Source organism: Pelodiscus sinensis, chromosome 27 (assembly GCF_049634645.1).
Source record: "Pelodiscus sinensis isolate JC-2024 chromosome 27, ASM4963464v1, whole genome shotgun sequence".
NCBI classification, from domain to species: Eukaryota; Metazoa; Chordata; order Testudines; family Trionychidae; genus Pelodiscus; species Pelodiscus sinensis.
The window spans coordinates 9,472,026-9,498,906 of NC_134737.1; the positions used below are offsets into that span (position 1 = coordinate 9,472,026).

At 50.6% G+C, this 26,881-nt stretch overlaps 1 protein-coding gene across 3 annotated transcripts in view; it reads left to right on the plus strand.

Moving 5' to 3' along the window:
- Positions 1-26,628, plus strand: part of CCND3 (cyclin D3) — an 81,824-nt gene extending 55,196 nt beyond the window's left edge. Inside the window, exons 1-5 of one of the 3 annotated variants that reach the window (XM_006130426.4) lie at positions 2,624-3,042; positions 5,159-5,374; positions 17,282-17,441; positions 19,145-19,287; positions 26,120-26,628. In XM_006130426.4, coding sequence (XP_006130488.1) covers positions 2,845-3,042; positions 5,159-5,374; positions 17,282-17,441; positions 19,145-19,287; positions 26,120-26,290 — 888 coding nt within the window. In that variant the 5' untranslated portion in view covers positions 2,624-2,844 and the 3' untranslated portion in view covers positions 26,291-26,628. Of the gene's footprint in view, positions 1-2,623; positions 3,043-5,158; positions 5,375-17,281; positions 17,442-19,144; positions 19,288-26,119 lie in introns of those variants that run through there. The other 2 variants (XM_075910084.1, XM_006130428.4) reach the window with 2 other exon arrangements.
- The last annotated feature ends 253 nt before the right edge of the window (positions 26,629-26,881 follow it).

Sequence of the window (26,881 nt, forward strand, 5' to 3'; positions counted from 1 at the left end):
TCTTTTAAGATGATTAAGATGGAATGCTATACAACCAGCTGTCTAGGCGAATGCTCCTACAATGCCTTATAGTATACTAATCTAGTACCTGCTAATACTGATCACAGATTCCATCTTAGGTACATGACACTTCATCCAACATGTCCGTAATATCTATGTATTTAATTTCTCCTGGGCATGGTGACTTACACGCCTTTTTCCCAAGCCTCCCAGCTGACCCTTGGCCACCCCAGTCTGAATCCATGGGTCAGCTACCACTCCTCAGCACACCTAATGTGATTTTAGTACAGTAATACTGTGGGATAAACTCCTGCATGTAGCTCTTTGCAAAGCAGCATGGAAGAAGCATCTTCTCTGGAGACTTTTAATCCCAGAGTGGATAAAGCACTAAAATATAGAATAAGGAGCAAATGAATGGAGTAGATGATCTTGAAAGTATTTTCCACCACTAACCTCTATGATTATATGATTAATCACCCAGCTTCCAACTATTCCTACAGTTGCCATATTACAGCATTGTGGGAGTTACCAAATTCGTATGAGCTGGCCATTTCATTCTAACTCTCTCTTTTCATATTCAGAATTTTCTCAGAGTTTGACCTTTTGGGCTGAAATTTCTCATGCTCACTCTCAATCTCAACAACGATTTTAATTTGTTTTTATTCAAAAACTTGAAGAAATTCCATTCAGCTCTTTTTCTAATTCTGTAGTTGTGAAGGGAAAATATGTTTTACGTTTAAATGATGCAGTCTGACCTTCTTTTGAGCTTGGATAACTCAAAAGCAGCTTTAAGTCTTTGCACTTGACAGGCAAATAACCTGGAAAGCAGGCTCTAATCGGTGCTAAATTTGAAAAAAAATGGTTTTAAAAGAAGTTATGAACTTGTGAAAACCATGTGCTGAGCATACGCAGTGCTTTGAGTATGCAGAGGCATGTAGTAAAAGCTGTGAAAAAATAAATCTCTCATTGCTAACACTGGTACAGCTCCAACAGTGTTAGCAACATGAGGAATGTTGCTCCTCTTGTACACAAGCCAGGTGTTTATTAGTAGTAGTATTTGTATTGCAAGAGCGTCTAGAGATCCCAACAGAGAACAAGAGATAGTCCTGCCCTAAGGAGGCTCTAGTCTAAATAGGCAAGAGCTCAGGGTAGTTTTCAAAAGTTAAGAATGTATTCTTTCAAAACCATTATTACATGCTGTTAACACCAGTGGCTGCCGAAGCCTCATCTACACACGTTTCCAATGTTGCTGTCTCCAGGGCAGCTGCATTAGTATTAGCATTAATACTCGGATAGGTTTTGGAGGAAAAAGCCCAGTGCAGACATACTTTCAACAGACTCACATCTATCTGATTATTCTCATAGCTTCTAAGGGCTAGACAAAAAAAAAGACAAAGAAAAAAGTGGCAGAATTAACTATCAAAGAGACTGAAATAATAGATTAACAGAGCAGGCAACGGATCTGAGTTCCAGATTGTCCTGTTTTGAACATGAACCCCACGAGGAATAGTCATAGTGTGCTCACGAATCTTGGTTTTGATGCCGTAACTTGGTAACATTGGTGGTTGTACTCAAGATAGATGGATAATGTAGTAAAATGCAATGAATGCTAATGAAAAATAACAAAAACAAACCCCCTCCCCTCAAGTTATTTGCTCATCTGGGTTTCTGCAGTCCAGTCTCTTGCCTTTCTTTTGGGTTTTTGGACTGTACACTCTTCGACTCAGGGCAATGTGCAGTCATGCCTCGCGTACAGCCCGGCATGTTCTCTGAGGTAGTGTGACACGGATGGATTCCATGTGATGTGCTGTCACCTTGCACCACTGCCGCATGGCGATGTTTCCAGGTGATTGATGTCTTGAGGCAGGAAGACCAGCTATCCCCATGGCTTTGTCTTATTTAGGTGCCTAGTACCTCCCCTTCCCCCATACACCCAACCTGATTTTTCACACTTGCTGTCTGGTCACTCTGTCAGTGTTTCTCAACCTTTTTTTTATAAAGTACCCTCTATTTAAAAAAAATTATAAGTATCCCCAGTACCTACAGTTTTCAGACACAACAGTTTTTTCCCCAACATTTCTTTAAACAACGTAGCTGGGCAGGCAATGAAATTTATGGGTGTAAAAAGTACCAAAATAAAGTGCCGTAAAACTTAAAACAAAAATTCAGTTTTCTCCAAATTTCAGTTGTGTTGACGTACCCCCCCAGACTTCTCTCAGGTACCCCTCAGGGTACTGGTACCACTGGTTGAGAAACACTGCTCCAAGTCTTCCCCGGGCAGCAATGGGAGAGCTTGCATCCACTGGGTGGAATGAAAAATGAGCGTCCCTTACCACCGGCTGTGCAGTAGCAGCAGTGGCAAGAAGCCATGGAACCGGAGGGGATTTCGGGGGGCATGGGGAGGGGGCCATTGCTTGCGAAAAAGAAAACCGTGGGGGGGCGGATTTCACTTGCTTTGCAATCTGGAGCGGAGGGGCGGGCGACCGGCGCCCTGCTCCGAGGCGGCAGCCGCTTAGCCCACCATGGGACCCAGGGGGCTTGCACTGCAGCTCCTCTCCCTCCCCCCTCCCTCCCGCGAGCAGGGCCCCGCCCGTAGCCCCGCCCATTAACTTCCCGACGTTCTAAAAACTGTAACAGTGGATCCGGCGCTGTCAGTGCGGCGGGGAGCGTGGGGCAGAGCGGCCGGGAGGCAGCTGGCTGGGGTCGCTGTTGCTTGATCGCCCAGCCCCGCTCCCCGGCTGGGGGTGTCCCTCTCCCTGTCGCCAGCTCCCCTGCGCGCCCCCCCTTCCGTCCCTGCTCCGGCTGTCCCCGTTCTCGTGCCCTGACCCCCCAGGATCCAGACACATGGAGCTGCTGTGCGTGGAGGGGGCCCCCCGCGTGCCCAGGGCGGAGCGCGATCCCCAGCTGCTGGGGGACCGGCGGGTGCTGCAGAACCTGCTGAGCCAGGAGGAGCGCTATAGTCCCCGGGTCTCCTACTTCCATTGCGTGCAGAAGGAGATCAAGCCGTACATGCGGAAGATGCTGGCTTTTTGGATGCTGGAGGTACGGGACCCCCTCCCTCAATCCGGGTCCTGCCACCCCCTCCCTCCCGATCCATCCTGGAGTCCAACAGCAGCTCCTTTGCCTACCCTCCTTGGTCCCCACCGCAGATACAGGCTGCCCGGCTCGGGCAGGAGAGGGGCTATGCTTGCTGGGTGTGGGAGAGAGAGACCCACCCCAGTCTTGAGTGTAAACGGAGCAAAGGATTTAGTGGGGTCGCCTAGCGGTGGCGGCGGTAATGGAAGGAGGACAGTTGGGTTGGGAGAAGTGTTTTTTGGGTTTTTTAAGGTAGGGAAGTCACTTGGTTTGGGGAATCTGTATCAGTTGGGGGGGAGCTAATGGGGGGGCGGTTTGCAATGTCACTTGCTGCCGCGTGAGTTCCAAAGGAAACAATCTGATGGAGCGGGGGAGAGGCTGCTGGTTTGTGGGGCTCGGTCTGTGGTGGGAGGAGTCAATCTTTTGGGGGGGAGGAGGCAGAGGAAATAGTGGGATACGGGGGCATTTGAAAGACCCCCCCCAGGTGAAAGACCCCGGGTGCTTGGGTGGGGGCATGATTTCCACCTTTGCATATGCGGAATTGCAGCATTTCCTGCTGCACCGAGGGGGTAACACAACCTGCTCTCCTCCACACCCTGTTTTGCCTGTAGGGGTCCCTCCGGTTTTACCCCAGCCCGGAAACTGTCCGCTTCAAGGTCTCTGCCTTTCATCGGACAGTTGGGGGGGGGGGGGGGGAGTCCAATGCGGTGTGAGAGAAAGCCTGGGCAGAAAGATCCCAGCCTCCCACGCCGCTAAATTAAAAGGAATGCAATCCTGCGCACTGAACAACTCAAGGAGGAACATATCCCAGATGTCTCTCGCTTTTCATAAATGATCAAGCCCTGAATAGCCTAGATTGGGAGGAAAATGAGATTACACGAGGAAGAAATAGAATCTGGATTGAATTCAGTCTGAGGCTCTTTCCACTTCACTGGCTGTTGTGACATACTGCCTGGGTTTTTTTTTAATCACATGCCGATTCCAACTTTTTTAATTATCCTTTTTCTTAAGTGCACTTTCTGAGAGAGTTACTTGGCTAAAAGGTGTGTTGAGGCCTGATCCTGCAAAGCAGGGACCTCAGTAAAGTGGAAGGAGCCCATAGTAAAGTTGGAGGCGGTATCTTTGGGATTTCCCAATTTAATAGGATTTGCATTAGTAAGCCTAAACGTAGGTCCTATTGAAGTCAGTGGTACAACTTGCATTGACTTCAGAGGCAGCAGGATTTAGTTCTAAATGCTAATTTTTCATTTTTTATTTTGAATGAGGGTGAGAGGGAATGCAGCTAAACTTAAATCTGAAATGAGAAGTGAGTCTATTTTTTTTAAAAGGAAAAAGTCTCTGGCATGCGGTTTTATGTGGGTAGAGAGGACATTGGGAGGCAAAGTTACAGGGTGAAAGAGAAGGATGCCAGTTGCTATAGCACAAGGGGAAAATTCAATATTTTTCTGTTAAAACAAGGAAATATGGCTGTTCATTAAAAGCCTAGTGGCATGTATAGAAGGGGTTGACCTGCAGACTCCTGGGTTCTGTTTGTGCCTCTCATGAATGTGCCATAGACAGAGAAGGGGAGCCAGGAGTTTGAATGCAGTTGCTATCCTGGGCTCTGCCAGTGACTCTTTTTGTGATATTGGGCAAGTCACTTAGCCCAGAGTTTCCAAAAGTGGCAACTGATTCTTGGTGCCTCCTTTTTTGGGCCAGCTGAAGCTACATTGGGACTGGGTTGTTTTTTTTCAGAGGTGCTGAGCACCCCCATTTAAGGAGAGCAGAAAGTGATTGGCACATCTGGTAATTAAGACCTAAATCAGTGGGCCCTCTAGAAGATTTTGGTCTCTAACCTCTCTATTTTCCCTACTTCCCAGAGGAAAGGGAGGTGAACTGTAGCACATTGCATCAAATTCCCTGCGGGTGGTGGGCTGGAGTTACACCAATGGAGAATTTGTCTCTTAAACCTAAAAGGGCTTTGAGAGCACCAGACAAAAGGCTCCACACGTGCCAGAAACTATGGCAACTAGTAGTTTTGAAGTCCCGGTGCAGGCTGGGGCTGCCTTTAAAACCCTTCCTTTCCTCTGTTGGGTTCTGCCAGGTGTGTGAGGAGCAGAAGTGTGAAGAGGAGGTCTTCCCCTTGGCTATGAACTACGTGGATCGCTACCTGTCTTCAGTTCATACTCGAAAAAATCACTTGCAGCTCCTGGGGGCCGTCTGCATGCTCCTGGCTTCCAAGTTGCGAGAGACCATGCCCCTGACTGTGGAGAAACTCTGCATTTACACAGACAATTCCATCACACCAAAGCAGATCTTGGTAACCTCCCCACTCTGCCTGATACAGTCTCTCACCCACTCCCCAGCTCTCTTATCCTCTCTGTGCTGCTGCTTGGGGGCATAACTGCTTCTGACTTCCTTCCTCTGTTCTCCCAAGCACCTTCCCCCCCATGTTCCCCAAATAGCTTCCTTGCCCAACTGGACAAACTACCTTTTGGAAAGGTAGAACTGTCCGCCACACTTAGAGCCACCCTCTTGGCCAAGGTCCCAGGCAGCCCAGCTGTTATTCCCCATTGATTGCTTTGGTAGGCAGAATTATGACACTGAGGTTATAAAACACATGCCCTGTGTTACACGCGCATCCTCATTGCTGAAATTCACTGTGTCCCATGTTGAGGCTTTAATGTGGTGAATAGCTCGGGATCAACAGCCCCGGAGAGACCAAAGGCCCTTATTCACCGGTACTGCAAAAGGCAGTGGATGGGGATGGTACTGTCAATATACATATCTGCCCAGCAGGAGGGACTTCATCTCTAAGGATGAGGAGGGGAGCTGAGTTTCCATGTCTGATCACCGTTGCTCTTTTTGCCTTCAAGGGCAGCTGTTGTGATATGGGCTTTTGTGACCTATATGCCTGCCCACTGGGAGACCATGGTTCTTCCTGCTCAGAGACCAAGGTGTTAGGTGCTGTCAACAGGAGCTGGTGATGGGGTAGGGAACATCCTAGACATGCTGCCATTTTGGATGGTGTGTGGAAAGACAGGAATTGTGCGATGAGAATGACGTGAAGCGACTTTTACAAGTCTCAAGTGACATGAAAACTAGGAGTCTCCAAATTAAGTTAATAGGTAGCAGGTTTAAAACAAACAAAAGGAATTTTTTCTTTGCACAACACACAGTCAACCTGTGGAACTCCTTGCCAGAGGATGTTGTGAAGGCCAAGATTATAACAGGGTGCAAAAAAAAGCTAGATAAAATCATGTAAGATAGGTCCATCAATGGCTATTAGTCAAGATGCACAGGAATGATTTCCTTAACCTCTGTTTGTCAGAAGCTGCGAATGGGCGACAAGGGAGGGATCTGTTGATGCTTCCCTGTTCTGTTCATTCCCTCTGGGGTACCATTTGCCACTGTCGGAAGACAGGATACTGGTTGGTGAACCTTTGATCTGACTCAGTATGGCTGTTCTTATGTTCTTAGGATCTAGGACTTTTATTTACTTAACTCCATTTCTGACCTGGTGTCCCATGAAGTGGAATCGTCTTAGTAGAGTTTAGTCAATGGGGGAGGAACATGAAAGGCCTTCAGTGGTGTCGGAACATGTGACTTTGAAAAGGGAACTACCACCTTACTGCAGTGTAACAAACATCCCTTAGGACAGTTTGTCTAACAGAATTTCCTAGGGTTAGTCATCTGCTGCTTAGGTTATTTTGAGGAGTGGGAGTGTGAGATGATCTAATAACGATTCGTCCCTGGGGTGAGGAGTAGACCCACTAAACTTTCAGGTGGAAGCTGGTAGGCATTTCTGGTTATTGGAGAACTTTTTTGGTATGGTCATGCAAATGAGGGTTGGGGGGAAGTTCCCTTCACCTCCATGCGACTTCCCCTGAGATACATGGAGGATGGCTATTATTTCGGTGATACTGGCGGAGGATGCTCACAGCCAGAGTAGGTGGAGTGTGTCATACGTGATAGCCAGATACAGGTGTCCACAGGAAGTGGCAGGTGCTCCCCGTGGCTGTAGAGCTGGCCCCTGGTTTGTACGCTGCTCTTTGCCCATGCTGCTGTAAAGGAGGCTCCCGTTGGGCATGAGAACTCGACGTGTCGGGTTTTCACTCTTCTGTAAACAAAACTTCACCCCTTTGCAGCACTTCCTGAGACTTGAATGTATTCCATGAATCAGGGTACATCTCGACGGAGTCATGTAGATTAGTGTACTCGAAAAAGGGAAATGAAGTGGCGATTTAAATAATCGCCGCTTCATGTACATCAAAATGGCTGCCGCGCTGTGCCGATCAGCTGTTTGGCGGCACAGCGCAGTAGTCTGGACGCTCTGCGCCGCCAAACAGCTGATCGGCACAGCGCAGCAGCCATTTTGATGTAAATGAAGCGGCGATTATTTAAATCGCCGCTTCATTTCCCTATGTCTAGAAACCTAATCTTCATGGCTCCGTCAACGCGTACCCTCACAGTGGGAGCTATGTGCTTGGAGTTCATTTCTGGATCAGAGCCCAAACCAGAGGCTGGTATGTGCATGGTCCTGTGGGGAATGATGGGGATCGCCGGTTGGCGGAGAGACAAATTCAGTCTCCATTCACACCTGGGCCTGCAGGGGTCGCAGGCCGAGCAGCTGCGCAGGAGATGAGGCACCAGTTTTCTGTTGGGAGGATGGGGTGCACTGAAAAGAAGAGGTGCTTTTCCCCAAGGCCACAGCAGAGAATGAGTTTTCATGGCCCAGGCACTCCACCAATTAGTGCCCGTTGCCGTTACTTCTGAGACCACTGTATGGACTGGTCACCCCCAGGCCCAGGTCTTGAACCACATTCAGCTGCCTTGCAGTGCAAAACAGAATCATTGTGATTTTGGGCTGTGGGTTTGGTTGTTTTAAATTAAGTTTTTCAGGCTTGGTGTATAGCAGGCGTTACTTTAGAAAGAACAACCCGGGAGAGCCAAAGTGGCAGGTAGTACGGTGCGTCTTGGGCTGTGAACGTTTTTCTTTATTCTTCAACTGAAATGCTCGTGGCTCCGTGCTTGGAGATGTTTCAAGGTCTTGAAAGCAAGAAGCCTTGAGTAAGGTAGGCCTGTTGTGGGAACGAGGGGGGAGAATAAATAGTGGTGTGGGTTTAACCTTCTCTTCCGGCACTCTCTGGTCTGGCAACATCTGTGGTCCAGCAGGATTTTATTTAGCTGGATGTCCACTTATCATGGGTGTGGCCAAGTTTCCCACAGTCCCTTAAAGTTTTTCAGCCACCAGTCCTGGCTCTCCATGTTCTGCACTGTGATTTAGCTCTGATTCACCCCTACATACCTTCTAAGAGCCCAGGAAGCAGGGGAAGTGTTGGCAATGCTGCTAGACAGTATTGACCTCCCGTGGTCCGGCAAATTCTCTCGTTCGGCACCAGTCAGATGCCGAGGATGCCGGGCTAGGGAGGTTCAACCTGTACTCTGCCACAACTCAAGTGCCGCCTATTTGTGACACCAAAATGAGGCCCAGTCGGTTGTGTGCCTCTTCAGATACTGCACCTCTCCTTTCCATCTGTCCCTCTAGATTTTTGTCTTAGCACCCCTCTTTTGTGCTTTGCTCAGCAGTGAAACAGATAACAGGGCTGGAATGTAGATGTTCACCACTAGGCTTCAGTGTTGTTAATCTCCATGATGAACCAGGATGGTTTCATCCTGGGTGCTAAGCAACCTGCCTTCTGGGGCTAAAGATGGGCTTCTCGTGCATGTCTCCATGGCCGGAAGAATGGTGCACCCAGGCATTAGGGTCGAGCTCCAGGAGCAGCTGTCGAGCACTTGGGGTTACCTTGTTTGGGGGGAGGGGGAACGAGAGGAAGGCGTTCCAGTCAGTGAGCTGCTCTGGGGTTGGAGGCAGCAGGTGGGCCAGAGCAGTTGTGGACCTGGAGAAGTGCTTTGTTTTTGAAGGTCATGGGGAGAGAAGACACCCAAAAGGCTGTGATCTGAAAGTCACACCAGCCATGCTCGTGGTAAACTCTGCAGCCCAGCTGTGCACAGTACGAAGCGCTGGCATGGGTTGCTTAGGGAGGGGGTGAAATCTCCATCTTTAGAGGTTTTTTAAGTCCTAGCTTGACAAAGCGCCCATGGCAAGGGCTTCAGGTAGCTTGCCTTCCCAAACTGCCAGGCTTGCCCCCCCACACACACTCTGCCACCAGAATGCCTGCTGTAGGCCTATTGGGGGCAGAGTGTTGCTGCCCCCAGCGCCCACCCTCCCGGTGCTCTGGGCTCCGGGGAGGCTGGAGCTGTATGGGGGCCAGGTAGACTGGGGCACACGTGGGTGTGCTCCCCCTCCCATCTCTTCCCTTCCTCATAGTGGGGCGGGGCCTTAGCAGAGGGGGCAGAGCTAGAGGTAGGGCTGGAGACCTGCCTCCCCCAAACCCAGCTGCACCGATCGCCCCTGCCCACCTGGGATGGTTTAGTTGGGATTGGTCCTGTTTCAAGCAGGAGGGTTGGACTCGATGACCTTCTGAGGTCTCTTCCAACTCTCTTTTTCTATGATATCTCATCTGATCTCCTCTTGCTGGATTGTAGGCCCCATGACTTAAGAAGGATTACAAACTCCCCTGTAAAACCTTGTATGGAACTAGTGAGGTTTCCAATCATAGAACACTAGAACTGGAAGGGACCTCGAGACGTCATCGAGTCCAGTCCCCTGCCCTCACGGCAGGACCAAGCACCATCTAGACCATCCCTGACCGGTGTCTGTCTGACCTGCTCTTAAATATCTCCAGTGATGGAGATTTCACAACCTCTATAGGCAATTTATTCCAGTGCTTAACCAGCCTGACCGTTAGGAAGTTTTTCCTAAGGTCCAACCTAAACCTCCCTTGCTGCAGTTTAAGCCTTTTGCTTCTTGTCCTATCATCAGAGACCAAGGAGAACAATTTGTCTCCCTCTTCCTTATAACACCCTTTTAGATACTTGAAAACCACTATCCTGTCCCCTCTCAGTCTTCTCCTTTCCAAACTAAACAAGCCCAATTCTTTCAGCCTTCCCTCATAGCTCATGTTCTTCAGCTCTTTAATCATTCTTGTTGCTCTTCTCTGGACCTTCTCCAATTCCTCCACATCTTTCTTGAAATGTGGTGCTCGGAACTGGACACAATACTCCAAAGGAGGCCTAACCAGCGCAGAGTAGAGCAGAAGAATGACTTCTCGTGTCTTGCTCACAACACTCCTGTTAATGCATCTCTCAGAATCATGTTTGCTTTTTTTGCAACAGCACCACACTGTTGACTCATATTTAGCTTGGGATGTGACCGAGTTAATGCTCTGCTTACAAAACCAGAGAAAGCTGCTGCTTTCCTCCGATGTGCTAATAATGTTATCTACTTCTCTTCTTTCACAACAGTGCAGCGAGAGTGGGTGGGGAGGGGACAGAGATCAGCTTCATCACGCTTCGGACAATGGATACATCCCGACCTGTTGCCACAGATTTGTGCTTCCGATGCACTCTCCTGGGCCCTTGTAAGGGAAGCTGGCTCACTTTCCTAGCAGGTTCACTTCCTCTTCTTGGAGAGGATGCCTGGCACCAGCTCGGCATGCTAAAAGGGATAAATTAAAACAAAATCTTGATGGAGTTATTCTTGGCAGAAGGAAATGATGCAAATAAAGGACTTGTCCACTTGGAGGAAGTTGGGTTTCCGTCAAAGGGCGTTATCTAACCTACCTTTCTTTTTTTTTTCATTAAACCACCAGGCTGGAGGCTTTTCTTGCATGTGCAGGATGGTACTAAGCCACAAGAAGGTTGGAGAGAGTAATTCCTCTCAGCAGATCCTACCATCCCTTGGCTTGGTAGGACCTGGTTCATTTATTAGCTGTCTGGTGTGCCTGTGACCTCTTGTCCTCTAAAGCCCCCTCCCAATATGTAGGTATCAGAGACCAAGGGAGATGAGAATTTTGGCTTCCAATATAGCAGTTGTGCTTCCTGGCATCTTGGTTGGCCTGAGGTTTCAGAAGTGTCTGTGCATAACCCATATGCTCTTCGCAGAAGAGAGGTGAGAATGAAGCATGACTTGTGTTACTGCACCCCAAGGCAGTTTCACTTGGGCTGTTGGGCTGAAACTTGTGAGGTGGGAGAGAAGAAGTCAGTCCAGTGGCCAATGTCTTTGCCATAAAGCAGGAGTCTTGCTTTTGTCCTGGCCATTCTGACTGCTACTTCTCTAGCCCTTGCAAAACCCATTCATAAGTCTTGAGCAAAAGAACTTGCTGGAGTTTCTGCTGTTTCTTCAGCCTAGGTGGCAGCAGTAACCTTTCTTCCTCCTCCTCTCTTCCCAGAATCCTATTAACTGATGCTTTTCTCCAGCCGCCATCTTCAAAGAAAGCTCAGATCCTGCCATCTAGTATGGTACACTTGAGATCTTCTGAGCTTTGACCTTACTTGCTAGTCTGACTTCTGACTGCAAGGCAACTGTGCTCAGAATTCACACGAGCTCCATACCCATTTCGGCATCAAAATAAGTGGCCAGATTTTCAGCAGAGCCCAGCACATTGGGTGCAGAACTTCTAAAAATCTATCTGCAGCTGTTATGGTGAAGCCTGTGAAAATAAGGCACTTGCAGAGATAGAGATATTTTATGTAACACTATTTGGTGTCATGGTGCTCTAGAGACCCATAGAAAGGCAGGTTGCTCTTTTGGTGGAGCAACTCTCTTAGCTCAAAGAGTCCAATCTTGTAAGGTGCCAACCATCCTCCACTTAAGCTCCCAAGCAGGGTTGCACCCTTAGATAACACAGTGAATGGTGCCAGCAGCCCAAAATGGGTAGAGATAGGGAAAGAGAGACAACAGTAGACTCTGGAAGTGGATGATTGCTTTTGGCAGAACATTTCCAAGCCAATGAGGCAAGTTTTGTTTAAAACTTGGGTGCAATTGATGCGACTGTCCTACGTCTGGCAAGCCGTAAGGGGGCAGAAATTGTTCCAGCTTTTGCCGTAGACTTCAGCCTGAGCTCTGGTCCTTTGCAGGAGACAGAATCAACCCGTTAAGCAAAGTTTCCGAATTGCAAATGGACTTTCATGTTCTGCTCATTTCAGTAATTCTGCATCCGTTGCAAAGTAGGCTGGGTGACCACTGTCAGCTTTGGAGTCTTTTCCCACCCACTTTTTGAGTCAGCCGTAGAGGAAGGAGGTCAAAGCAGCTCAAACCTGCTGCTTCAGATGTCAAGTGTGGGGCTGCTGTGAAAAGTGAATTTAAAATGGTACTTTTCCGCTAACTTTAGTGACACAAATTAGCATGAACTTTGTCTCCCGTTACTCCTGCTGAGCCAGCACAGTGATGCGAAAGCAAACTGGATTCCATTCCTCCTTGGGCATCTTGCTTCCTTACGTCCAGCCATTTAAACTTATGCAAACTCATCAAAGGCAATGAGGTTGCAAAAGTATTTCTGAGGATAGAATTTGACCTGCAGCATCATTATTGTGAATAAAGATCTGCAAGAAGGAAAGGACCCAGCTTAACAGTCAGATCCAGGTTGAGTTTGCAAGGCTGAAAATCAGTGGAAACCACTTTACACTAGGTTTGTGAATGGTTAACTAGTAAGCATCACACTTAATGGTTAACCGGTGGGGACTGGAGCAGGCTTGGCTGGAGCAATCTCCTTGCCCATCCTCCCTTTAATCGGTTTACCAGTTAAAGATTACGTTTAACCAGTTAACATAATTAAACAGGATTTTACATCCGTACGTTATGCATGTAGGCACAGTTCACTTGTGCTAGAAATCAGTGAGACACAATAAACACAGGGTCCCAGGAAGCTCTGTGTCAGAGTAGAACCACACTGTGGTGTCATCTTGGCAGGAGAAGAGGTGGTAACGTATAATAGAAACTGCCTTACTAAAACCAGTGCTGGAAGCAGCAGGTGGAGATCAGAAGAGCAGATTTGCTAGTGAAGGACCCGATGGTGTGTGCTCTGCATGCATGGTAATCCTAGCCAAGTGGAGAGAGGTTCTGCACAGGGAATATCTTTGCAGGATCGGGGCCTGACTTTCTCCCACTATGCAGAGCTGCAGATGGACTCTGCAGGCTACAGAAACAAAAGACCATTTCCTATTTTTAATTATTTTTTTAAACCACTCCAAGTGAGTCAATTAGATGCCAAGGAAACTCCAGGAAAAGGATGTTTGTGATCTTGAGACCATTGTTGCATGGGTGTGCTGCTCTTCTCTCTGTTGCAGCCTTTTGTTCTGCTTCTTCTGGTGATTAAGAAATTCTGACATGCAGTTCAAAGGTGGAAGCCCAGGGAGGGGAGGGAGGGAAGAGAGAGAGTAGTGAGAAGTTGTTATTAGACGGGGTGGCGCGAAGCTTCCCTGTGCCTGATCCTTTGCAATTCTGAGAATCTGCTGCTCCAAGACTGTTTTGAGCGTCCCTGGGACAAGCTGCTTCTTTGTCCATCTTGAAAGGAGGGTTTGGCCAGATCAAGGTCCATGCTGCTGGGGGGGAGGGGCGGGAATAACCCTCCATGCGCTTTCAGACTGGGTGAGTTTCCATGTGCTACCCAGCTTTCTTAGCTTGGCTACAGTTTTTCCTGGCGGGAAGGGGATGATCTCCATGTGCCAAACATGCCCTGCAGTTGGGACAAGCTTCCTGTGCCTCTTGTTTGCAGTTGGCGTTTTTTGTGTCTTTTCGGTGCTGGGTGGGAGATCCCAGACTGACCATCTTTGGCTTCAGTCTCTTGTTAGTAGTGTCTTAGGCTACCTCTACACTACGAGTTTTCTCGGCAAACAATATGCAAATGAGGGACTCCTATTTTCTACCGATCCATTTTTGCGCTGGAGTTTGTGCACAAAAACAAGCTGGGTGGACGTTCTGTTTTTGCGACAAAACCCCTTTTTCTGCAAGATCCTTATGCCCCAAAAAAAGAGGTTTACCAATCTTGCGGAAAAAGGGGTTTTGGTGCAAAAAGAAAACGTCCACACTGCTTGTTTTTGTGCACAAACTCCAGCGCAAAAACGGATCGGCAGAAAATATGCAAATAAGATGACAAATCAAGCAAATGAGTCCCTCATTTGCATATTTTTTGCCAAGAAAACTCATAGCGTAGACGTAGCCTTAGAGTTTAATGTCCCCTACGGACCATTAGGTGTTCTAGTCTGATCTCCTATGGCAGAGAATAACTCTGGTAACTTTTGTGTCAAGCCCAGTAGCTTGTTTGACTAAAGCGTATTTTGTTATCTGCTGAGCGAGTTTGCTTGCTTTCCCATCAGTGCCCTCCCCCCCAAAGGGGCCTTGAGCCTGACCCTGTTGGTCTTCGTATCGGGGCAGGAGGCAGTGTCTCCGCTTCGCCTCACCCAGCCATCCTGGTGGCGTTGGCAAGAAAGGTGCTAATTGTTTGAACACCGATTTCCTAAGGAGCCAGCCATCAGCTGGTAAAAACTTTTGGTCGTGATTCCCTGGGGCTGTTCTAATTAGCGATGGTGACAGGAAGAGCTCTTTATCCCATTCCCAATCCCTGCACCCTGCAAAAGAGGCCTTTTCCTGGCTTTTCTTGCTGATCTTCAGCAACTCCAATCCCCTTTCTGTAGCCCAGCCCAATGTCAGTTCTATATTCTCCTGTAATTGGGTGCATCCCAAACGACCTTTACCTGTGATCTTCGAGGCCTGTCATCTGCCCTCCGTCTTCGACTTGCTCCTTGCTTTTCCTCGCCTTGTTTAATTGAAGACTGCATAGGAGACATTATCTCTCTGCATTTGTTAGGAAGCTGAAGTTCTTATGTGCTGGGAAGATAGCCCATAAGCTGATCAGTGTTGAAGACCAGGCAATCCATCCATGGGCGCTTGGGAGGGAGAAACAGGACTCAATGCCCTAAAACGTCCCCGATTCTAGCAAAATACCATTCGCTGGCTGGAAATCGAGGTGGCCTTGCAGCCACAAAGTGATGACACTGTGCGCTGTGCCCACTGGGCGATTCGAAATAGGTTGAGCAATGCTGTTGTTTTAACAACTCAGAGCTGGTACAGTTGTGTAAGGGGAAAAGGTGGGGTTTGGTTTTTTTGGTTTTTTAAAATAAGCTAAGCCAGATCCTGCTGAAAAACCAATCTCACTTCTTCAAAACTGCATATGTCGGCAGAATTGGCTGCCTTGTCGGCTTCCTAGGGGCAAAATTACCCCCCAAATCCAACGCCATTTAAAGGGCTTCTGGTCACGGGAACTACACTTGGAAAAGGTGTGACCTGGTCAAGGCCAACTGATCTCACAAAGTTGAGACTCCACTTTATTGGTTGCACTTACGTGGCCTTCACCCTCATAATATCATGGTGCTTCACACAAGCTTTAATATACCTGCTTTAACAATCTTCCTCCGCCTCTCGGGACTGGCTGAGCACTGCTGCTCTCCCCCTTACAGCGGTCACCTTCCCTGCTGATGTGGCTATGGAACAAAACAGCCAGTTGTTTTAATAAAAGGAGGAAGTGACACCTAGTGGCTACAGGCAATCCCGGGTTCTGTTCCTGGCTCTGCCACAGACTTGCTGTGTGATCTCAAACAAGCGGTTTTGGCCTCTCTGTGCTTCACTTTCCCCCACTGCTGCAGGGATCGTGGTCAGCGAGCTCTTTGGGAGCTCTGTGGGCAAGATCCTGAGAGGGGCGAGTAGCTGCCTCGCCAGCTGAAATCAACGGGCGCGTGCTATGGCCCTGCACCTCTTGGGATCCAGCCCAGAGTGTGTGAAGTGCTTGGAGATGACTCAGGGAAGGAGCTATAGAAATGTTGCCGGTTAGCCTTAAACAGGGTTCCTGTCATTCTGTCTGCTATCTCGTCCGTTGCAACAGCCTCCCACGCTCCCAGTGATGTTTATGCAGGACAGCACAAAGGTGAGCGGAGATGGGAGTTAGGGATGTAAGAGTGTAGCCGTTTAAATGGGTAATCGATATGCATGAGCTTAACCGTTACCCAGACGGTTACACGCCAGCTCCTGGTCCCGCTCCTGGGGAGCCAGCTGCTGCCTCTCCCCAAGAGTGGGATGGCAGGTGGGAACAAGTATGTGCTGGGAGCCGGCTTAAAAGCTGGCTCCCTGCACACACCGGCTCCTGGCTACCACCCTGTGCTGCTGACTCTGTATGAGAGTGCAGCATAGGGCAGCTGCTGGCTCCCCGGGGGTGGGACTGGCAGCTTGGAGACACTGGCTGCCAGCCCTGCTCCCGGGGAGCCAGGGTGTAACCGTGTAATCACTAATATTTTTAGTGGCTACACGGTTACAGTAATAACCGTTTTTTAACATCCTTAATGGTAGTGTCCATCTCTCCCCTAACCCCCAAAACAAGGGTGAATCATCCCTCGAATGAAATGCTGGTAGAGAGCCAGAGATGGGAACTCACCTGGCCACTTCCTGCAACATATAAATGAGAGGGGGGCTGTCATTTCAAATTGTCAAGGATCCTTTTTCTACTATGGCCTGAAGCCATCCTGCCGTAGGCCAGGAACTTGCCAGATCTTCAGAGCCACGTTGGGTCAAGTTGGTAGGACAAGAGACCCTTCCAGACAGGTGTCGGAGAAGTGGTGCGGTGACGGGGTTGTGCTCTTCTTTCTGAGTTGGTAGGGAGCCGGCGGCCCAGCTGGTGCTTGGGGGCATGGGGCTGTAAATAAATTCTGGGATTCTTATTCTGGTAAGATGCCCATTCCCATCAGTAGGGAGGTTAGGTGGAGGGAGGACTGAGCCACAGGGCCCTTGGGTCAGCTTGGTTTAGCTGTACGCTCATTTTGTGTGTCTGCTTAAACTCCATCCGCTGCCAGATTTATTCAGGGCCTTGTAAATGACGGTGAGCTTTCTTAGATGCAGAACCCATCTGTACACAGTAGCCCGTTCGTGCTGGGCAGGGCACCTCCTGCAAGCCCAGAGGTAGGGTGCCCATCTCTGCTCCCAGGCGTGCTGCTAGACATTCTTGGAGCAGAGAGGGAGAGTGGTCAGGCGGTCCCTACACCCTGGTTATTCTGCACCATCCCGTAGGTGCGATTGCAGCAGGTTTGCAAGACAAGGAAGCCTTTAGAGCTAGTGGACCTGAACAAGTAGAGGAGATTACCAATGTGGGCACGGTCACAAAGTGGGGAGGGGAGGGACAGTGTAGGTGAGTTTTGCAGGAGCTTTGCTTCCCCTCTGTCTGTCCTGCCTCCCAGCCTCTCCCCCGTGTGCTCAGCTCTCACTAACAATCTCAAAGCACTCTGCATACAGAAAGGTCTGACCTATGTGTGTCCCGCTCCTGCTCTGTTCCCCATGCAGGACTGTGAGTTGCTAGTTCTCGAGAAGCTAAAGTGGGACCTGGTGTCTGTGATCGCCAACGACTTCTTGGCTCACATCCTCCATCGGCTCCCTCTGCCTGCGGACAAGGTAGAGCTGGTGAAGAAGCACGCCCAGACCTTCATCGCCTTGTGCGCCACAGGTACGGGGCTGGGCATGGCAGAGCTGTCTTGCTGGGACTGGCCAGGCTAGTCCCAGCCGCCAGGGTGGGCTAGTGGTGACATCACAGGACTGGGAGCCGGCCAACCTGGTTCTGATTTCTGCGTCTGCCATTCAGACTTGCTGGGTGACTGATTTCCAGACAGGATCTGCACCCTCATAAATCAAGGCCTGTAGCTTCTCTCTGTCTGAACAACTGGGGTGAGAACACATGGGGTTGCCAGCTAAAATCGCCTTAGGCCCTCGGCCGGAAGCCGCCCCAGAAAGGCAGAGCCTCAGCCAGGGTATCATTACAATGGCTAACGCCTGGCATGATGCAGTCAGCTCTCTGTTAAAGTTACCTGTGGTCCGCGTACAGCCAGGCCTCTGGTGTGGAGAGAGCCGCACACGCACACCCCTGCGGAGCGTGCGCGTCACATCTGCTGGGAGTTCTAATGCATGAAGCCAAAAGCCGGCGAGGGCAAAGTCTTGCTGGTGCTTCCTGAGGGCATGCAGCATTGCTGTCTGCTGGGTGCTCCCCAGTCTGGGTGCTCCCCAGTCTAACCAGCCAAGCAATGCGGTTTCCAGCACTTTCTCTGTGGACGCTGTTCCACAGGCTACGAGAGCTCCATGCTTTCCTGACATCCAGCCAGTGCAGGGAAGGGGGAACCTTTTTTGGGTCAGGGGCTGCTGACCCACAGAAAAATCAGTCGGGGCCACACACAAGTGAGAAACAAACAAACAAAAAAAAAACCCCTAACCCAAACCCACATTCCTCTCACACCAGAGCTTGGTGGGGAGGGATAAGGCTAGTAGATTTTGTGGGCCCCCCTATGCTCTGGGGTGGGGCCAAAAATGGAGTTTGGTGTGTAGGAGGGGGCTGCTGGGAAGCAGGTTTGGGGTCTGGGCAGAAGGAGGATACAGGAGTAGGTTGCGGTTGGTGAATCTGGGAGGGTGCACAAGTGGAGTGGGTGTGTAGGGTCTGGCCAGGAAGTGGGTGGGGACACAGGGATGGAGCGCCAGCTCCCCATGCTGGGGGGAGTGCTGAATCTTGGGGGCCAGATTTGGCCTCCGGGCTGTAGGTTCCCCATGCCTGGCTTAGGACTTGCCTATATGTGGACTTACTCCAGAGCATCTGTAGTGCTTTAAATTCACACTCTACCTTACTGCAGAATAACTTAGGGTACGTCTACACTACATCCCTAGTTCGAACTAGGGATGCAAATGGAGACAACCGAAGTAGTTAATGAAGCGGGGATTTAAATATCCCGCGCTCCATTAACATGATCTCGCCGGTGCACTAGTTCGGATCACAGCTGATTCGAACCAGGAAGCGCGCGCCGGGACGCGTTAGTTCAGACTAAAGCCCTTAGTCCGAACTAATGTTACTTCTCATTTTTTGAGGAGTGATTCGAACTAGCACGCCAGTGAGATCATGTTAATGGAGCGCGGGATGTTTAAATCCCCGCTTCATTAACTACTTCGGTCGTCTCCATTTGCATCCCTAGTTCGAACTAGGGATGCAGTGTAGACGTACCCTTAGCTCTTAGTTTTACTCCTTGTTTGCTGGTCCTACCAACTGCATCACTCTACACCGTCCCTCTTCCTGCCTTGGACTTGCTAGTTTTCCAAGGCTGCTGCTGTAAGTAGCCCCATTCACAAGGGCCCTTGCTAACACTCCTTACCGTTCCCTGCTTGGCTTTGTAGATTACACCTTTGCTATGTACCCACCATCCATGATAGCCACAGGCAGCATTGGGGCGGCGATTCACGGCCTGTCTGTCTTAGCTGACTCTGTCTCCGATGAGGCACTCACCGAGATGCTGGCCAGCATTACCGGCACGGAGGTGGTGAGTACTGGTGTGGGGGCAGCATGGCACAGAGGGCTGGGAGTCAGGAGACAGAGGATGTGGTTACTGGACTCCCTGCGTGCCTGTGGGCATCCCAGTTCCCCGCTCCATGCCTCCGTGCCCTCTTCTGCGACGCCAGAACGATGCCCGTCCACCTATGGGAATGGCCCAGGGATCGTTAGCTGGAAAGAGCTTTAGAATGCAAAATAGCGTTCGTTAGCTCTGCCCCAGCCTGCCAAGCTCATCAGGCCAAGCTGCTGCTGTGCTGGAGTGGGGCGGCGAGGAGGAAGCTGTTGTGGGATAAAGAGCTGCAATCAAAGTGAGAAGGCAGCACAGGGGCTGAGTGATGATGCCAGGGAAGGTCTGTCCCCATCATCTTGTTGGTGGATCTAGAGGTGGGGATGACCCATGCCTGCATGTGCTCAGTACAAACCAAGCAGCAAATCTAGGGGGGCATGTGACTCCCCCTTTTCCCTCCTTCCACATCACCTGTGTCTAGAGGGTTCCAGGGAATTGTGCTTTTTTAAAGTCTCCCAGTATAGGGGCATGGGACGGATCTGCAGGCAGAGCAGAGGCTGCAGGCAGAGAAGGTGGTGTCAGGAGGGGCGTGGGATGGGGCTGCAGACAAAGAAGGGGGTGTCAGGTGGGGTGTGAGACAAGGCTGCAGGCAGAGAAGAGGCTGCATGCAGAGAAGGGGGCGTCAGGAGGGGCGTGGGACGGGGCTGCATGCAAAGAAGGAGGTGTCAGGAGGGGCATGAGATGGGGCTGCAGGCAGAGAAACGTGGCATCAGGAAAGGCCAGGCAGGGATCGGGGAAGTAGCTGCTCAAGCAGACAACTGCCAGGAGGTGTTACAGGCTGTCAGGGTCCAGGCCCTAAGTCTCAGGTAGCATGCTGCAGGGAGGGAGGGATAGTTCTCTCTCTCTCAGAATCAATGTGGGGCTTAGGTCGCCTTGATTCACCAGCCTCAGATAGAGGGGTGCTTCCCCCCCTTTTGTGACCTTTAAAAGTAAAGAAAGGACAGGGCCCTGCCATAATGGGATGCTATGAGTTTCAGCTCCCAGACTAAGTTGGCTACTTGCTGCCTAGTATCCAGGGTCTCCCTAAGTCCTGGCCCAGATTCCGCAGTCATGGAAGGGATGCTGGCTATTCTGTCCCACCCACATATCCAGATTGTGGTAACCTTCCGTGTGTGTTTGTTATTGGCGTCCCCAGTCTCACCTAAGCATCTGGTTTCCCCGCCCCTAAGTGCTGCTTCAGCTTCCCTTGGGCATGACCCGCAGTCTGCTCCTTGTTCCCCGAATTACAATGCCAGGAGGGGCAGCCATGTGGCCTCCTGCAAACTGCTCTGTATGGCTGTCATCTCGTCAGCACCATCCCCTCCGCCCCAAGCACTCCTGAGACCAGCCCTAGCTTCTGATGATACTAAGCCGGGAAGGGTTGCAAGCGCTTTGGAAGAAAGGATCATTATTGAAAATGATCTGGACAAATTGGAGAAATGGTCTGAGGTAAACAGGATAAAGTTTAATAAGGATAAATGCAAAGTGTTCCACTTAGGGAGGTACCATCCGTTTCACAAACACAGAATGGGAAGCGACTGTCTAGGAAGGAGTACTGCAGAAAGGGATCTTGGTCTCATAGTGGGCCACAAGCGCAAACACGATTCTAGGATGCATTAACAGGAGTGTTGTGAGCAGGACAGGAGAAGTCATTCTTTTCTCTACTCTGTACTGATTAGGCCTCAGTTGGAGTATTGTGTCCAGTTCTGGGCACCACATTTCAAGAAAGAGATGGAGAAATTAGAGAGGGTCCGGAGAAGAGCAACAAAAAATATTAAAAGTCTAGAAAACATGAGCTATGAGGAGAAACTGCAAGAATTGGGTTTTTTTAGTTTGAAAAAGAGAAAACTGATGGGACATGAGAGCAGTTTTCAAGTATCTAAAAACATGTTACAAGGAAAAGGGAGAAAAATCATTCTCCTCGACCTCTGAAGATAGGACAAGAAGCAATGGGCTTAAACTGCAGCAAAGGAGATTTAGTTTGGACGTTAGGAAAAACTTCCTGTCAGGGTGTTAAACACTGGAGTAAATTGCCTAGGGAAGCTGTGGAATCTCCATCACTGGAGATATTTAAGAGCAGGTTAGACAAACAGTCAAGGATGGTCTAGATCAGTGGTTCTTAACCTGGGGTGCAAGATGCCCTTTCTGGGGGTGAGAGACATGCTAGATTTTTATGCTATATCTTAGGTTTAAAGAACTGACCCACTTCAACAATTTTTAATAAGGTGTGCGAGAACCAAAGGGGTGCAGGCTGCAGTAAGATTAAGAACCACTGGTCTAGATGGTGCTTGGTCCTACCGTGAGGGCAGGGGACTGAACTCGATAACCACTCGAGTTCCCTTCCAGTTCTAGTGGTCTGTGATTCTCCACACACTGGGTTGGCTCGGAAAACTGAGGCTAGGCAGAGACTTTTTTTTTTTTTTTTCCTTTTTCCGAGGCTGTACAGTGCCTAGCACAATGGGCTCTGGGCGTGGGGCGGCAGCATAATACAAATAATTAGTAATAGTAATACATCATGCTGGCTCCTGTAGGCACAAGGGGCTGTGAAACTTCACTGCCCAACAGTAAACGGCAGGATATCCTGGGAGGAAAGATCCCTCTCCTCTCTGCTCCTTGCCCCAGTTACTTCCCCGACTCCAAGCTTGTAGCGAGGTGCGTGGCTGCTGAGTGCCGAGGTCTGTTCCCCGGCTGCCCTGTCGCGTGATGGCCGGGATCACTTTCTCCTTTTGTCCCGCATGAGGAGGCCTTTGAAAAGCAGACACAAAAGGGAGCCACCCGCTCACCGGAGTGGACAGGTGCTAACGGGATTGGGTTGACGGCGCTGGGTGGGGAACAGGCTGGGCAGCTGCTCACCTCGGCCAGTGTCCAATTGCTGCTGCTCCAAGTGTGGGCGGGACGGGAGCCAGACGGGGGGGGGGCCCATTCCAGAACTCGGGAGAAAAGGCAGCCAGGCTGCACAGGGAGTCCTAAGGTGGGAATGAGGGGAACTGGTCTCTCAGCATCTTTAGGGAGAGGGTGGGAGGCTTTCACTAGGCTGGTTCTAGGGCCCTGGGTTCCATCAGCACTTGCTCTGAGCATGGGACCTCGGGAACCCTTGTTCCCCCCACGGCTCCTTTGATCCCCGCATCTGCCCAGGCACCGAATGCTTGAACTCAGAGTTAGTTCCACTCCCCTTAGCAGCTCCGGGCTTTGGGAGGCTCGGGGCTGCCGTGAAGCCAGGAGAGGGAGAATTACAGCCTGGCATTGTCAGAGGGGGGCTCCCTTCATGTGCTCAGCGTTTTTTGTTGGAGCCTTTAAAAAGTAACTTGGAATTGCCTGCAGCCAGCTGCTCCCAAGCTGCTGCAGTGAATAGGGCCGCAGCTGAATGCTGCCCTGTGAGCAGAGTGAATTGAAGCCGGCGGAGGAGAACAGGTGGGAAGCAGAGGAGATTTCAAAGGCCTGCCAGGCGGAACACAAAGGAAAGATTAGAGGGCATTGGAGTCGCCAAGGCCCAAAGCTGTTACTAGGCTGCCTACCTTATGTAACCCCATCGGTCTCTGCGCTGAACGCGGCCTTTTCTCCCAACCCCCTCCCCGTTTCCTTTGGCTTCACTACTGCTGCTCCACACTGCCCCTAACTTCAGGCCCTGTCTCCTGAACTTCCGCTACTGTTATTGAGTTTTGGTATTACTGTAGCATCGGGAGGCTCCTTACTGGGCTGACCGCCCCCCCTGCCCCCCCGTGCAAAGTGCTGTATAGACGCAAAGCAAAAAGATGGCCTCTGTCCCAAGGAACTTACTGTATAAGGCAGGGGTGCCCAACCCATTTAAGAAAGAGAGCTGAAACAGCAGCAGAAAAAATGCGAAGAGCCGTACCAGAATTGTCATGCAAAAAAAAAAAAAAGGAGGCTGCCCCGTTAAGAAACAAGCTTAGGCTTTTTGGCCATATCAGGCCCCCATTGATGGCCGCCATCTTGGGTGCCATTTTGAATTGCCGCCCCGGGGAGCTGGGGGTGGGTGGGGGCGCAGGAGCAGCTTTGTGAGCTGCACTTTTTGGGGGCGAAGAGCCGCATGTGGCTCATGAGCCGCAGGTTGGCCACCCCTGGTATAAGGGTACAACACGAGACCGCCATGTCCTCTCTAACCTTTCTTTGGGGAATTTCTGCTGGATGGAGCCGGTGGGGCGGGGAGGGGGGCAAGGATTCCATGCATGGATTCCTGGGTCCCAGCTCTGCCCGATTCCTGGGACTGGTCTCTTCCCCTCCCTGCAACTCAGTGTCTCCACTGCTGAAATAGAAGAGGATGATAACCTTCTTCGGTGAAGCTCAGTTCGTGAGTGCTGGTGATGCCCCCAGGGCATTGAGGACATGCAATGACTTGCCAGTACACAGACTACGCTGCGTGGCTTTGTTCTGCCTCGGCTCCCAGGCTGATCGATTCCTGCCTTGCGTATCTGTATAAGGGACTTGGGCCTCATGCATCTAATAGGCTCATTAATCCTGGTTGTAGTAAGACTTGCTCTTAAGCGTGTGACCAACAAGGAGCGAGGTGCTGCTACTCAACAGGTCTTTGATCTCTGGTAAACATGCCCCAGACAAGGTCTGATTGCGAACCTCCCCGTTTCCCTGCAGATAGACATTTCCTCCCCCTTTCCTGTAAGGCATGGGACCGGACCTCATATTTCCAAATAGGCATCTGGGGGAAGGTGACAGCCCTAGGTTCTGGGCTCCTTGCAGGGCAAGCATACTCAGCCTGCGTGCAAGGCCCCTCCCCAGAGTGAGAGAAACATTCCCTCTCCATGCCTAGACAGTCTGTAGCATCGCTGCCGAAATCACCCGCAAAGGGGCTGGTTGCGGCAGTGGCTTTTATGAGATGCAGACCTTTGTCTCGGTTCCTAGTAGCCCTAATAGCTGAATTCAGAGAGGCCACGAAGCCGCGGCAGCTTCTGGTGACTGCCGCCCTGGACTTGAAGAGGTGTCTCTCTGCCCATCCTCCCCCACCCCTGCCGTCCCAGACATGGTCTGCTGGCTGTCCCCTGTCCTCCTCCTGCCCTGGGTACAACGCAGCAGGGAACTAGCCAGGAGGGGGTTTAGAATGGCCGTTGCCGGGGCCCCGTGTACAGCTCTTTTTGCCTTGTTGCTGCGGGTAGAAGGCTAGAAGCTCTGCTTACTGGAAATGACTGGGGAAGGGGAGGTGGGTGTTGCTATTTTTGCTTGCCACATCCTCTGTAAGTTTCTAAGAACCAGTTGTGGATTCCTGGTAAGAGGTTCTATGTGTGACACAATCCCGTGAAGAGAGACGGCCCGGGGTCCAGCCCTGGCTCTGGCCAGAACCCCAGCCCGCCCCGATGCAAAATGCCACCATCTCTCATCAGACGCTGAGGGCAGCGGGCGACCTCTGCCCTTTACAGATGCGAGAGGCCCCAGGCTCGGCTGCATCTTGTGCAGGCTCGGGTGAGTCACTGCAATCTAGTGTCAAAGTGGAGGAGTTTCCTCATCCTGCTGCGGCTCTAGGGGGATTGTCTTCGACAGAGGTGGTGTTCTGCTAAGGCTGTTTCCTTTGCACCAAGCACTGCGTTGAGCCTGGAGGCCAGGAGATGCAGAGGTGGGCTCCCGGGGCATGAAGATTCTAGGGAACATAAGATGAAGCTCTCTGATGGTATAGAAAGTTTCAGAGCCTCTGAAGGCGCGTATTTCATCATGTAGCTATGCCTGCATCTTAACTCTGCAAAAGCTGATAGGATCACTCTGTAAGCCCGTGGTTAGATGCTTGCTTAAGAGAGGGGAGATCCTGGGGGTTTCCTGGTTCAATTCCTGCCTGCGTCCCTTTAGAAGAGGTTTGAATTAAGATGTCCTATTTCTCAGGTGACCAGTGATATGGGAAATTCCTGTTTTGATTGAGTTGGGGCTGGTTCTGCTTTGGGCAGGGGACTGGACTCAGTGACTCTTGAGGTCTCTTCCAGCCCTAGGATTCTAGGCTAGGTTGGCATGAGATAGCTGACTGGAGACTGGGAGATCTGGGTCTAACTTTCAAGGAAGGCATGGAGTTAAGATGCAAACTTTTCCCAAATGTTCTTCGCTTGACTAATTTTCCCCCAGCAGCACAGCTTGGCCCTCTGTAGGGAAGGAAGGAGCAAGCACTGTGGGTTTAACTTTACGGAAGGTGCTGGTTCCCATGGTGATTTGGGGCCCAACAAGAACTTAGGCAAACCTGTCAGGGAGTGAGCTCCGAAAGGAAGGAAATGGGAGAAAGAGCAGGCCCGTGGGCCATTGTTAGAAAGGCCGGGCGACTCCAGAAACAAGCATCTCTTGAAGGTCGAAAGAACTTCTCCGTGAGAGTAGGCTAACGGGTCTGCAGCCTGACAAGCCCATGTTAATAGAGGTAAATATGAGTGCAGAAGCTGTTTACTTCCCTTGAGAGAGGAAATGAAAGTGGGAAAAGCCATGCTATTGCAGAGAAGAAATGTCTAGGGAAATTACCTTTCCAGCATCTCCCAGTGGTCCAGGACAAGCTGCACCTCTCCTTAGTGCTCCATAAAAGTGACCTTTGTGAGAATCCAGCAGAGTGGGGAGAGGAGAGGGAGACGCTGCAGAGCACTTTCTTAGCGGGGGCCAAAGGATAAACTCAGATAATGAAGCTGGAGACGCTCTGTCTAGGCCTGAGCCCTGTCCATCCATGGAGATGGTCAGGCCTGAAACAGAGGCCAGCACCTGCTCAGAGACATCAGTAGGGCTGTCTGATTACTGAGTGTCAGAGTGGAATTCAAGCCTCCGGTCTTGTTTCTTTCCTGTCTCACAGGACTGCCTGAAAGCTTGTCAGGAGCAGATTGAAGCTGCCTTAGCCGAGGGCCTGAAACAGATTTCCCAGTCCCGACAGGAATACAGTTCCACCAAGAGTCCAGACTACCCGGCCAGCCAGGACCTCAACATGACCAGCACGCCTACAGACGTCACAGACATCAACCTGTGATGAACCCCCCTTCCCCTCAGTCACCCAGCCTCATGAGAATGGGACCTCGCGCTGAAGAGGGAGAGGCCTTGGGGGAACCTGCTGCCCACTAATTCCATCTGTCTGAAACATACCAGGACTCAGTCCACTCACTGGGGAGGTGGCAAGGACCTATCAGCTGTCCATCCAGTCACACCAGAAAGGGGTAGGAGGATAGACGGTGGTTGATTTCTCAAGGGGTTGTCTGGCAGGAGTTTGCTGCCCATACTGCTAACCTGCCTCACCAGATGGTAGCAGGGGGAAATGTTCATGTTGGGCAGGAATTAAAATACAGCGGGGGAGGAAGTGAGAGAGCCTAACTTCAGTTTTAAAGAGTTTTTCAGTTGGCATTTGTCTTAAACATAGTTGGTGCCCTGTTGCTGTTTTCTGTGTCCTAAGGTACCTCCACCTCAACTGCAGCCAACCCCTCTGTGCATGCACTCCATGCACGTTACATGAAGGGCTAGCTCTTATATTCTCTTGGCTTCTGTGATGAAGAAACATTCACCCAGTGACTTGTGCAGTGGAGTAGTCCTGAGTCTATGGTGGCTTGGTTTGGGACCAAGATGGGTT